Here is a 14779-nt window from a genome sequence, read left to right as displayed (position 1 = left end):
CTTGTATGTAAATTTCATGACTTCATCTTTTCTAAAAGCTACATAGTACTCCATTGTGTAGATGTACCAAAGTTTCTTTAACCAGTCATCTGTTCTCAGGCACTCAGGTTTTGTCCAGATTCTGGCTATTGTAAAGAATGCTGCAATGAACAAGTGTAGGTGTCACTTCGACTATACTTTTTGTGGAGGTGTGTTTTTAAAAAATGATAAAAGAACATTAACTTAGAATCTCATGGCAAGTACAGACCTGGACCTGAGATACCTGGAGCAAAGCAGAGTGAATAGATTCTTTGGGCACATGGGATCTCAGCGGGATCTCCGTTAGGGAAGGAGCAGGAAGGGTGTTTGGGGAAGCTGCAAAGTGTGAGGAAGCAGCAAGGCAGGGTGGTGGGCAGAAGGTTGTCTCTCTGTTGTTGTGTCCTTTTTCACAAGAATATAAATTCTTCCTGAAGAAGAATGAGAAGATGGAATTCCCCTTTGGGTCCCTGGAAACTATCAACTTTCGCCGACTCACCCCAGAGTCCCTGGTGGAGATTGAAAAGCAAATTGCTGCCAAGAAGGCTGCAAAGAAAGTTAAAAAGAAGTGCAAGGGGGAAAAGGATGAAGAAGAGAAGCCTCGGCCCCAGCTGGACTTGAAAGCCTGCAACCAGCTGCCCAAATTCTATGGGGAGCTCCCAGCTGAGTTGGTTGGCGAGCCTCTGGAGGATCTGGATCCCTTCTACAGAACATACAGGGTAAGGGCTACTGGCCAGAGGCAGGGCGCTGCCCTCAGCCCTGCAAAAGGAAGTCTCTACCCCCAGCCCTCCTTCTAGCCCCACCCAAAGAGTCTGTGTATGACCTGAGATGGGGAAGGCAGCTGGACTCAGTAAATGAAAAGTACGCCTCTGACTCACCTCTTTCCTCTTCCTTGGAATCTATGGTATTTATAGTGGGGGCTAATTAAACTCAAGTCCTTAAGTGCAGTGCACAGGCCAATGGCATTTGTAGAGGGAGGGAGCTGTTCCCTTGGACAAGTTCAGGCCTGGCATCTTCAGAAACATCCTATCTTTGCAAGAGCAAAGAGATCTTGAGTTGAGGAGGACAGAAATCTGGATTTAAATCAGTGGCCTTCAAAGAACACAATTTGGGAGAGTTGTGAGGTCCCCATAAAAACACCTATAGTGGATTAAGGATGTCAAATCTATTCTATAATACTCAGATATTATTAATATCTTTCATTATTGATGTCTTTCATAGAATGACATCAACAGGATCCAGCTACTGAAATGTATGCTCATATATTTCTCTTTTAAACATTTGAGAGTTTATAATATTATATAAGCAGGCATATATACACATGTGTGCATCATGTAGATACAAATATGCAAATGTTTTTTGAGTTACTCAGTGAAAATTTTTATGAGGATCCTGAAATAAAAACATTTGAGAATCTATTTTAAATGAGAACTGTTTCAGGACAATTGCCCTGTATGGATCTCATCTTAGTTTCTACACAGCTGAGAAAAAAAATATTGTGTGCATTTTAGGGAGTTGGGAGCAACAGAGTTCTGCCTTTTCAGATATGGTTTGTGACTCTCATGGGTCCTTCTGAAATGGACAGAGGGAGGACATGTGAAAAGGTATAAATGGGCAAACCTCAGAGACATTGAATAAAAAGCACATACCAAGACCAGAGACAATCCACTAATGGGAAGAGGAATCAAATTCAACTGTCATTCCACCCTCCTCTGCTGAGTCCTCCCACTGAGCACCATGCCTCTTCCCCTGCTTGGGATCAACCTTCTGTCTATCAAGTAGTCTCTGTAGCTTTCTGCAGCTCTGCAGAGATCCCAGCCATCTTCCAACCCTCCCCAGAAGACAACCCCACCCTCCACCACCCCCACCCCTGTGAATAAAGAGCTTTGATTCCCCACCCCCCACTCAAAAGTAGTCTCTGTAACTCATATGGCCATCCTGTGGCCTGGGGTCTTTCTGGGAGGTTGGGAATAAGACTATCAATAGCTGATCTTTGCCTCACTTTCAACCAATGCATGATTTCCATATCCCTCCCTCTTTCAGAGGAGTCCAATGGTGTCTCATATGCCAAAAGCACAAGGCTGGTGGGGCTGTGGGCATTTCACCAGACACCCACCTTCTCTTCATTTTATTTTAGACGTTCATGGTGCTGAACAAAGGGAGGACCATTTCCCGGTTTAGTGCCACTCGGGCCCTGTGGTTATTCAGTCCTTTCAACCTGATCAGAAGAACAGCCATCAAAGTGTCTGTCCACTCATATCCTTTGCACACTGGTACCAGAGCTGAATTTAATGAGTTAATTTAATTTAACAATTCTTCTGAGGTTCACAATAATTTTGTTAAAGGCTTTGTTTAAATTTGAAAACAAGAGGATCATTAAATCCAAAAAGAAACTGTCTGAGACTCATTCTTCCTTGATAGAGGAAGCAAAGACAGGTGGGTTTGGATTCCCCCTGTCTGGGCACACTGAAGGGTATGATATTAGAAACTCGTTCTCTTTATAAAAGGAGCTTTTCAGATATACCTGGGCACATGTTAACTTCTCAACTTGATCTTTTGTCCCCACGGTACAAAACTGGTATGAGGTTCTTTGGGTGTATGAGAGAATAGTTTAAGATGCCATGGAGGGATGGTACTCTATGCCCTAGTCATGCCGGGGAGCAGCTGCTTAATGAGCAAAAAGGCAACAATTCACAAAAGGCTGAGTGTCTCAATGAGACCACATTCATCAGGGAATATTCCAGCAGCACATTACTCCAAAACTACTATCCTGTGTAAAGCATCAGTTGTCTGGTCTCTGCCTCATGCCATCGAAGAGTGCAGACACTAGAGGCACACTGGCCCAGGGTTTCTTGTATGTAAAGTGCAAGAGGGAGTTTCAGAAACTGTCTTCAGCATTTTTTTCAAGGAAAGTCAAATGAATATAATAAAGTTGGCTTAGTTTCCAAGGATCTCCTCTGATTACTGCCCAGATGGGAAACTCCTAATGACAAATTCATCCCTGACACTGAGGAGGTTAATTTTTATGAACACACTTACATCTGCAGCCTGACAGATGATTGCCAGTGGGTCTTAGCTGGCCCACTTAAAGGAGATCTTGACCACATTCTTGGATCACTGGACAGCCCCCCATGAGCTGGGGAAGCCTGGCACAGAGTCATATTCTATATGATACCACCCTGCTTGATGAAGCCCTACTACATGCTCCTTTTACTGAGTTTTTTTTTATGACCGACAATTAGGGATGATTTTTTCTTATTTTAATCTTGCATTTTCTGATTCTGTTGAAGGGTATCTAATGATAATAATAGACCATATCTAATGATAATAATAAACTGTATTTATTTTCTAAATACCTCCTAACATCAGGACTGTCATAAATTTGGAAACCCTTGAAGAAAGTCTCAGCATCCCCATTTTTCAGACTTTGCTACTGGTCTGAAGAAACATTAAGTCAATTGTCCAAGGTGGCACAGCTAGTTAAGAGGTCCAGCTTGCATTCCTCTTTGGGCAGTACCAGCTATAAGGAAGCTGGCACTTCCACAAAAATGAATTAGAGTAATTTATTCTCTCTGTATGTCACCAAATATATGCAATTACATAAAAATTTCAAATAAAGAAAATCAGAAAATATACAAACTACTCTCCATGCATCCCAGTTGAATCATATCTTACCAAGTAAGAAACAGCTAATGAGAAGTAAAAGCTCTTTAAAGAACAAGTGACCGGTGAATATTCTTTTCATCTTAAGATTTTATGAGGAAATAATTGCTTGGTGGAGTCACAGCTGGACAGAAAAGCTTTTGAGTGTCTCCTTCTCACAAAAGTCTTCACTTATATATGTCAATCTCATGAACTTGGCAAATCCAGTCCTAAAAGATAAGACTTCAAAAGATGAAATTCTCCAGATCATTTTTTTCACCCAAATTATAATTCTAGTAAAATTGTTATATTTTCACAAGTAATGTGTACATAATATATCGCATTTCCTTTAAGGTCTAGTGGAATTTTAGATATGATTTTGATTTAGTCCTTGGGGTAACATTTCCCCCCCACCACCATGTAGAACATATTTCTTAATTTAATTGCAAGTCAAACACATTTTTTAATTTAATTGCAAGTCAACAGGATAATGTGGTTTAATTAGTAGAATTTCCCTTTTCAAAATAGATGTGTTCCTAAGTAACTGTAAAATAGGGCATATAAAAGGCATTTATAGACAACTAAAATAGATTTAAGTAGTTCTGCTCAAGTCGAAATTATGAAAGATGAGTGGTTTGCTCTTTCTGTAGGTCAAGCATATCCTCAGACTGTTTTTCTTGAGGGAGTAATAAGAAGCCTGCTAGACCCTCAGAAAACATCCAGGGGGAAAGACTTACCTTCAGATTATTCACACCAGCTTGTAGTCCCCATTTAGTTATCCCTGTCCACATGCCTTCCTTTGCAGTCTCTGTCCTTTCTAGTAATTTCTTGGCCTAACCACTTCCTTAGGGCTCTCTTGAGGCTTTTTAGTACCCTTAATTAGGGTTCAATCCTAATCTAATTTCACAATATAGTCCTTTCTTCTTATCCAGCATTTCACATTTCATCCCTGAGTCAGTTTTGTCCATTCCTGACCAGAACTCCATTTCCTCAGAATGACTGAGTTTATAGACCTTCCCTTAGCTTAAAAATTCTAGGAATATTCTCTTTGTCTTTTGGGATGAAAGAGATGTCTACTGAATAAAAATTTTAGCCATATTGAGTGATAGCACAGCGGTAGGCATTTGCCTTGCACGCAGTCAACATGGCCGACCCGAGTTCGATTCCTCCGCCTCTCGGAAAGCCCGGCAAGCTACCGAGAGTATCTCGCCCCCACGGCAGAGCCTGGCAAGCCACCCGTGATGTAGTCTATATGCCAAACACAGTAACAACAAAGTCTCCAATGGAGATATTACTGGGCCCGCTCGAGCAAATTGATGAACAACGGGAGGACAGTGACAGTGACAGTGATATTGTATAATGACATGAAGTCTTCGGAGCAAAAGGACAATTTGGAAAATAGATTTTGTTTCCTTCCATCTTGCTCTGTTGTTACCATACAGATCTGAGTTGCTATCTCAGTCCCATGGTTGACCAGTTGTATGACCTTAGAAACATGATTTAAACATTGTCAGTCTGGTTTTTCAGATACAAAATGCCAGTGAAAATATCCATCTATAGATTTTATAAGAGATTATTTCAGCAAAGCACTCAACTCAGGGTAGGCACTCAGCAAATGTTAGAGGTTATTATGTGACAAGATCACAACTATTCCTGGTTGAGCATTATGAATTTAAACATTCTAACCCAGGAAGACTTAAATGTATCAACTCTCAACTTTCCCTTAACATGGGTTTCTCAGGAGTTTCGGTTTATTTATTACTATCACTATTTTAACTAATTGTGTGTTGATGACCCGAACTGATGTTCCAGAGAAAGTTGAGTAAGTAGATTTGCTGTTAATTCTTCTGCCTTCACTTTCTGTTTTATTTCTCTTCACTTTTATTATTTTTTCCTGTTTGAGTAATTCTGAATCTGAGGGTCTACCTGACTTTGTAATGGTTAGATAGCTTCTCTATGGGCTTGCTGTTATAAGCACAGATAAGATTTTTAGCTTTGAAAAGGTATTGATTAGTGGTTATCAACTTTAGCTGAAAAGTGGAATCCCCTAAGTAGATTTTTAAAATATTAACATCTGGGTCACAGTCTCAAAGGGTCTAATTTTCTTGCTTGGGGATGATCTGGGCAGATGCTCCCCCACCTTCCTCCATATACACACATATCTGGCCTTGGGCATGAATAAAACGGGAAGGTCTTCTCTGAAAGAAAGTCAAGGGAAAAAAACGAGGTGGAACTAAGAATAAGTGGTTCTGGAACACATCCAGAAAATAACCCATAAATAAAGCTATTTAAGCATATGGCTCATATGCTTAAAAGTGACTTTAATTTTCTTTTTTTTTTAAATTTTTATTAGTGAGTCATCATGAGGTACAGTTGTAGACATACAAATTTTTGTGCTTGGGTTTCAATAATTATACAATGATCAAATACCCATCCCTCCACCAGTGCCCATTTCCCACCACCACGGATCCCAGTATCCCTCCCACCCCCCATCCCCCCTATCCCACCCAGCCTCTGTGGCAGGGCATTCCCTTTTGTTCTCTCTGTCCTATTGGGTGTTGTGGTTTGCAAAAGAGGCAATGGGTGACAATCATGTTTGGTCTATAGTCTACTTTCAGCATGCTTCTCCCATCCTGGGAGGAGCCTGGGATGATCCTATTTTCCTAGCAGATGGAACCTCTATAGTTTCAGAATGTAGGGTCTTTCCCAAAACATCCTGATCTTTGAGCAGGTTCCGTCATCCCAGATTAAATCTGATGTAGCACTGTAGCACTGTCCTCCCTTTGTTCATCGATTTGCTCGAGCGGGCCCAGTAACATCTCCATTGTGAGACTTGTTGTTACTGTGTTTGGCATATTGAATACGTCACAAGGAGATTGCCAGGCTTTGCAGTGCGGGCAAGATAATCTCAGTAGCTTGCCGGGCTCTCTGAGAGGGGATAGAGGAATCTAACCTGGCTTGGCTGGGCTGGCCATGAGCAAGGCAAACGCCCTACTGCTGTGCTATTGCTCCAGCCCAAATCTGATGTACCTTTAGTAAAATAATGGGAACCCTTTAAAAGTTATTTTTTCTGACTTTGACATGGTTGGGTATATGGGGGAGTTGGGTTTATTTTAATGTTAGTACTTGTCACAGTAGAAAATATGTTCAGGTAAGATGCTTGTCTTGTATGCAGCCAACCTAGGTTTGATCCCTCAACAGCCCATATCATCCCCCAAACCCTTCCAGGTCTGATCTCTGAGCACATAGCCAGAAGTTAGTCCTGAGAAACACCAAGTGTGGCCCAAGGACCAAAAAAATAAAAAAAATTTTAAAAAGGAAAAAATATTGAGATCCTCTTGGTTACTGCTTAAAAACATTTGATATATTTAACGTATATAATGTTTAAAATCTTAGCACTGTCACTGTCCTCCTGTTGTTCATCGATTTGCTCAAGTGGGCCCAGTAATCTCTCCATTTTGAGACTTGTTGTTACTGTGTTTGGCATATCGAATACGTCCCGGGTAGCTTGCCAGGTTTTGCCGTGCAGGCAAGATACTTTCGGTCGCTTGCTGGGCTCTCTGAGAGGGGTGGAGGAATCGAACCCGGCCCGGCTGGGCTGGCTGCGCGCAAGGCAAACACCCTACCGCTGTATTATCACTCCTGCCCAAAATCTTAGCAAAGTAGGAATAAAAGATAGTTATCATGCTCCAGTAAAGGATATCCTTTTAAAAGAAAGCAGCAGGCATCATACTTAACTTTGAAAACTGGAAAGCTTTATTTTTAAGATCAGAAGGGACAAAAGCAAAGATGTCAGTCTCATCAGTTTATCCAACCTAGTAAGAGATTCTAAGCAAAGTAATAAGACAAAGATCAGAAATAAAAGGAATAAGGAAAAGAAAAGACATGCCAAAGATGCCCTGTTTTATAGATGACTGTGTACATGAAATAACCCATATAATCTAGAGATGAGCCATTAAAATTATGTCATAGCAAGGTACAAATTAAATATAGATAAATCAGTTATAAATTAGCAATACTTTCTAAATACGTTCTAAAATACTTTCCAAAATACCAATAAAAATACTTTCCAAAATACCAATGATGCTATATTTTAAAATATCAAGTTCTTAAAATTAGATTATCAAGGTTCAAGTTATACATGTATATTTATATACATATAATTATATATATGTATGTATATATATAATTACTAGATTCAAAGTCCAATTATGTGAACTTCCCAGAATAAGTAATACATTGAAAGGGATCTGGTCAAAATGCCAATAGACTTTTTGGAATTATTTGACAAGGTGACTTTAAGACTTATATAAAGATGAAAAGAGGAAATTACAAGCATAGAACTTTTGAGGAAGAACAAGATGGGAAAAGATCACTTGTTCCACTGGGTGTTCAGGTTTACTCTCAAGTTTTAATAATGGAAACCGTGAGCTAATGTGTAGGAATGGAACAGACCAGGGGAAAGGAAGAGTCAGCCTGTAAACAAACCAATGCTCACAGAATTGGTGACAGAGTTGGCACTGTGGAATAGTGGGGAAAGAACATTTTTAATAAATAATGCTAAAGTATTAGTAACCTCAGTAGAAAAACTCGCACTGAACATTCAACTTTGTATCACACCTAAGAATCATTTCTAAGTTAATTCAGATCCAAATTTCTTTGCAAAAGACAAAGATAGAAGCCTTCAGAAGAAACAAATAATAAATCTCTAAGATGGATGAGGTCATAGAATATGTGCAATTTTATCCTTTTTATTTATTTTTTATTTTATTTTTTATTTTATTTTTTGTAGGAGTACTGCTATTTATTCAGTCACTGATGAGGCTGATTGAATTGTGCATGAACTCCGCCTTACTTTAATTTTTTCCATTTTTTATAATTTGATTTATTGAATCACCATGAGAGCAGTTACAAAGCTTTCGGGTTTAAGTCTTCGTCATACAATAAAACACCTGTACCTTCACCAGTGCCCACTATCCACCACCAAAATCCCCAGTATACCCCCATCCCACACCTCCCCCTACCTGAGGGGCAGATGATTTCCAAATTCTTTGATTACACTCAACATTTTGACACCACACCCACCATTATTATTTGGGATTTTACCCCAACACGCAGATCTGCCGAAAAGGCAACAGTAGACAATTTGTTTTCTATTACTGGTTATGAATAACATGATGCTGCGTGGCTGCAGTAGTGGACACACGATTTTGAAATTCCGAAATTTTAACAATTAAATCTGGAGGGATTTCTTGCCAAAACCTGCTAGGTTCCGAGATTTGTTCCTGAGTCTCTGGGATCATGGCCATTAAGCAGCTTGATCAGGAGCCAGAGAGGCCATTCATGGGCAGTGACTTGGGGTCTCGTTGGGATGGGGAGGAAAGGGCTGGCTCCACCACTATCCCTTGAGGCCCCGCGTGTCTCGCCACTGAGGGCCCAAACCTGACTGTCCAGTGGCCTCTGGAGGATGGTGGCCACCAGGCCGCTGGGGGAACAGGCCAAGGCACAAAACCCATTCCCACCTGGGGTAGCCCAGTGCCGGTAACCTACTGCAGGGACCAGACGCATTTCTGCCAAAAGCCGTTGGGTTTCAAGATTTGTTTGAGTCTCTGGGATCATGGCCATTAAGCAGCTTGATCAGGAGCCAGAGAGGCCGTTTGTGGGCGGTGATTTGGGGTTTCATTGGGATGGGGAGAAAAGGTCCATCACTCTACCCCCATCCCGTGAGGCCCTGCGCATCTCGTCACAGCGGGCCCAAACCTAACTGTCCAATGGCCTCTGGAAGATGGCAGCCACCGAGCCACCTAGGGGGATCAGGTAGAGGAACATCACCCTTTCCCCACTGGGGTGGCCCAGCAACAGTAACCTGCTGCGTAGTCCACACGCATTTCTGCCAAAAGCTGCTGGGTTTTGAGATTTATTTCTCAGTCTCTGGGATCATGGCCGTTAAGCAGTTCAATCAGGAACTAGAGAGGCCATGCCTCCAATTATATAGCTGAGCCAGAGGTGGTTTGTGGGTATGGCTCCCACATACCTAAATTTTTGGCCCTTTACTTTCTTGGTAAACTTTGCCCCAAGTTTTTGGGGTCTGGCCAAAGGCACAGCAACAATTTTGGGGCATCTGGAAGTCTGAAGGCGCCATCAGTCTGCTGATGTACTCGCCTCACAGGTACAGATTGACCTGCTGGCGGCACCATATCCCCTAATTTTATCCTTTTTTAAAAAAGAAATTTTAAAGTAAAAACGTTTTCTCTCAAAGGTAACAGTTATTTGGGGATCCTGGTTAAAAATGGAAGATATCATGCCAATAAAATGACAGCACGGGAATAAGAACAGTATAAATACATAAGAACAAAGAGGGAGAAAGGAAAGCGGAGAGGACAAAAGATGTCAAAACAATCTCAAAGACCAAAGTGGGTGGAGGACCAGGGATGACTCAGCAGATCTGAGCCTGTTAAACTTCAGTGCCTGCAGAGAGGGATAAAAGGAGGATTAGGGCATTTTTTCCCTCAAAAAATCCTAGTGACCCAAAAACTGTTGACATGCTACAATGAACAAAAATTGGGAGAAGGAAGAGGAAGGATGTGGGAGCCAAGTATGCTCACTTATTGCTGCTTTTGTAATAACAAAGAATTGAGTGTTCTCTAAAGTGGATATTTTATTTCCAAGGACTGGAAATAATTATATTTAACAACACAAAGGAAGCCCCAAAATATATTATTAATTACAATCAAATGACAGATGAAATCTATGGGGAATGAAAAGAGAATTACCAAAATTCAAGAGATTTTGTTTCAAGAGTGCAGTAAGGGCATTGTATCACATTTCTTGTTAATTATAACGAGAAATTTATACATATAAAGTAGTATACTAAATATAAAATCAGGCCAACCTCTAGATATAAAACACTTCTAAATTCATAATTGTGTTAAAAATTGGGCTGGAGCGATAGCACAGCGGTAGGGCATTTGCCTTGCACGCAGCCAATATGGCCGACCCGAGTTCGATTCTTTGGCCCCTGTTGGAGAGCCCAGAAAGCTACCGAGAGTATCTCAACCCCCTGGCAAAGCCTGGCAAGGTACCCATGACGTATTCGACATGCCAAACACAGCAACAAGTCTCACAATGTTACTGGGCCCGCTTGAGCAAATCAATGAACAACAGGAGGAGAGTGACAGTGACAGTGACAGTTAAAAATTAAGCATGTCAAATATGCCAGATGACTTTTAATATTAAAAAGCCAATTATTTGGTGGAAATAAGTAGGTAAATCTATATAAATACATTCAAGAGAATAAGAAGAAACACAAATATACAAATAATAAAATATGGGTAAAAAAATAAAGAAATTATAAATATAACTTTAATCAAGGTTTCCCATCTAAATTTGAGAATGGGTAAAGGAGATAGTTTTCTAGGTAAATACATTTATAAAAACAAACTTCAATACAGATAATATACAAAAATAGAGATATTGTATTCTTCAATTCTGTGATTTCTATTTCATACTCTACACTTTTGGTCTGTGTTGAAGCTTTAACTTTCATCAGTTATTTTATTTTTTTCTGAGTTTAGTGAACATCTTTGGAATGATTATTTTTAATTTAAGAAAAATGGAATGGAGAGTAAGGAATGCAAAAGATTTTAAAATTCAAAATAAAATATTTTTAAGTATTTGATATATTTTATAAAGTTATATAAGCAAAAAAGACCAAATCCATCTGTCATGTCAACAAATATAAATGAATTTGACTTACCTATTTAAACATTTTTACATTATCAGAGCCAACTACATGTACTATATCACTCAAAGTGATACAGAAAGAAATATTAAAGAATGGTCATATATACAAAAGCACCCAGAAAATGAAGCAGATGCCATGATCTTGATATCAGAAAAAGTGAAATTTATTTTTTATTATTTTTGAAGAAGATAAAGCTTATCTTTGATTTGCTTTAGATTCACGTATGAGCTTCCATAGAGCCCAACGTGCAAATATAATAATTTTTCCCTTTTTTGTATTTAGTGCTTGAAGGGTACAGCATTGTCTAATGACATGGGTAGTTATAAACTTGAGTGTCTGAATTTACACATTATTTTACAACTTTAACTTCCATAATATTTATATACATAGTTTAGACCACACATTCACAGCCTGGATTATCAATTTATGAATATTATGGCCATATAGTAGATGAGGTCATAGCTTATTTCCCTGTTTCTGGCAAACTTAAAATAAGGATCATCCCATATATTCACTTTGTATTACTATCGATTCCTCTATTCCATCTATTTGTCTAACTCTCCATCCTCTTTTAATGGTGAATTCACATAAATTCACTATGAAAATCTTGATATTGTCTGGCCTACTTTTATTTTATTTATTTATTTATTTATTTATTGTAGGAGTACTGCTATTTTTTTAAATTTTTTTTCTTTTTTTTCCCTTTATTTTATTTTATTTTTTTTACAGTTGTAAATTTATAATTTTTTGTGCTTTGGTTTCAATTATACAATGATCAGATACCCATCCCTCCACCAGTGCCCATTTTCCACCACCATGGATAATATCCCTCCCACCCCCATCCCCCATCCCCCCTGTCTCTGTGGCAGGGCAATCCCCTGTGTTCTCTCTCTCCTTTTGGGTGTTGTGGTCTGCAAAAGAGGCATTGAGTGGCAAACATGTTCAGTCCACAGTCTACTTTCGACATGCATCTCCCCTCCTGGGAGGATCCTCCAAACATCCTTTATTTGGTGCTCCCTTCTCTATCTGAACTGCCCTTTCCTCTAGGATACCCGGTTGGCCTCTAAGTTATGGAGTAATCCTCCTGGTGCTGATCTCAGCTATTCTTGGGTATTAATCTCATACTTTATATCCCCCAGATGAATGCAGTCTTTCTATGTCTATCCCTCTCTTTCTGACTCATTTCGCTTAGCATGATACTTTCCATATTGTACCACTTGTATGTAAATTAGGAGTACTGCTATTTTTTCAGCCACTTATTAGGCTGATTGAATTGGGCATGAACTCCACCTTACTTTTTAATTTTCATTTCATTTTTTTATAATTCTATTTATTGAATCACCATGAGAGCAGTTACAAAGCTTTCAGGTTTAAGTCTCGGTCATACAATGAAACACCCGTACCTTCACCAGTGCTCATTCTCCACCACCAAAAACCCCAGCATGCCCCCACCTCACACCCTCCCCCTTCTTGTGGGGCAGATGATTTCCACATTACTCTCTCTCTACTTTGATCACATTCAATATTTTGACACCAGACCCGCCATTATTATTTGGGATTTTACCCCAACACTCAGATCTGCTGAAAAGGCAACAGTAGACAATTTGTTTTCTATTGCTGGTTATGGATAACATATGATGTTGCACGGCTGCAGTAGTGGCCGCACGATTTTGAAATTCCGAAATTTTAACAATTAAATCTGGAGGGATTTCTACCAAAACTTGCTGTGTTCTGAGATTTGTTCCTGAGTCTCTTGGATCATGGCCATTAAGCAGCTTGATCAGGAACCAGAGAGGCCATTTGTGGGCAGCGACTTGGGGTCTCATTGGGGCAGGGAGAAAAGGGCTGGCTCAACCCCCATCCCATGAGGCCCTGCGTGTCTCGTCACTGCGGGCCCAAATCTGACTGTCCAATGGCCTCTGGAGGATGGCAGCCACCAAGCCGCCTAGGGGGAGCAGGAGGAGGGACAGCACCCTTTCTCCCTGGGGTGGCCCAGCGACAGTAACCTACTGTGGGGTCCAGACGCATTTCTGCCAAAAGCCACTGGGTTTCGAGATTTGTCTCTAGGATAATGGCCATTAAGCAGCTTGATCAGGAGCCAGAGAGGCCCTTCATGGGCGGTGACTCGGGGTCTCGTTGGGGCGGGGAGGAAAGGGCCGGCTCCACCCGATCCCGTGAGACCCCACGTGTCTCGTCACTGTGGAACCAAACTTGACTGTCCAGTGACCTCGGGAGAAGGGCGGCCACCGGGCCACCAGGAGAAACAGCCAAGGCACCAAACCTATTCCACCTGGGGTGGCCCAGCGCCAATAACCTACTGCAGGGACTGGACGCATTTCTGCCAAAAGCCATTGGGTTTCAAGATTTGTTTCTGAGTCTCTGGGATCATGGCCATTAAGTAGTTCGATCAGGAACCAGAGAGGCCATGCCACCAATTATATAGCTGAGCCATAGGTGCTTTGTGGGTGTGTCTCCCACATACCTAACTTTTGGCCGTTTTCTTTCTTGGTAAACTTTGCCCCAAGTTTTGGGGGTCTGGCCAAAGGCACAGCAGTAATTTTGAGTTATCTGGAAGTCTGAAGGTGCCATCAGGCTGCTGATGCACTTGCCTCACAGGTACAGATTGATCTGCTTGCAGCACCATACCCCCATGTCTGGCCTACTTTTAGGAAAAATATAAATGTAATCCAGAAAAAAGTAGAATTTAGGCAAAACATTATTAAACAGGATAAAATAACACTTTGTAATGAAAACAAAAATTCATAGCCATAATTATATTTTTTGTTACAAATAAAATGGTAAGAATATATGATAAATAGAAGTATTTTAGGGATAGAAATGTTTCATTTTGGCTTATAATGCATTAAAATGTAGGAAAAGATATAGACGGCCTGACCGACATTGATAAGCTACATCTCACAATAACTATTAAACTCTGTTCCCTAGAAAACACAAAATGTGTTGCCTTTAAAACACTCACATCTGCCTGCCATAGAGGCAGGCTGGGGGATGGGGGTAATGGAAAGGAAACTGAGAACACTGGGGCTGGGAAACATACATTGGTTGAGAGATGGGTGTTAGAATACTGTATGACTGAAATCTAATCATGAACAGCTTTGTAAGGGTTTATCTCACAGTGATTCCATTTAAAAAAGTGAAAATAAACAAAAATAAATAAATAAATAAATGAATAAAGCACTTATACAAATTGACCGACTATTAAACCACCACAAAAAAAAATCTCAATAGTTCCAAAAATTAGTAATAAGAAAGAAAACACTCTTTCATCACACCAAATAAAATTAGTGGAAAAAAATAACAATCTGCGGGGGGGAGGAAAGAGAGGTCTTTCTATTAGGCAACCTAAAAATGTCTCTT

At 40.3% G+C, this 14779-nt stretch overlaps 1 protein-coding gene across 1 annotated transcript in view; it reads left to right on the top strand.

Annotated features, from left to right (window-relative positions):
* Nucleotides 1–464: 464 nt before the first annotated feature.
* Nucleotides 465–14779, top strand: part of SCN10A (sodium voltage-gated channel alpha subunit 10) — a 103250-nt gene continuing 88935 nt past the window's right edge. Inside the window, exons 1-3 of the mRNA XM_056129346.1 lie at nucleotides 465–734; nucleotides 2153–2280; nucleotides 5402–5479. Of these exons, the coding sequence (XP_055985321.1) occupies nucleotides 465–734; nucleotides 2153–2280; nucleotides 5402–5479 (476 nt within the window). The remainder of the gene's footprint in view (nucleotides 735–2152; nucleotides 2281–5401; nucleotides 5480–14779) is intronic.

Source organism: Sorex fumeus, unplaced genomic scaffold (genome assembly GCF_029834395.1).
Source record: "Sorex fumeus unplaced genomic scaffold, SorFum_2.1 ptg000072l, whole genome shotgun sequence".
Taxonomy (NCBI): domain Eukaryota; kingdom Metazoa; phylum Chordata; class Mammalia; order Eulipotyphla; family Soricidae; genus Sorex; species Sorex fumeus.
The sequence above is the reverse complement of the archived record's forward strand: the minus strand, read 5'-3'. Positions and strand labels throughout refer to the sequence as shown.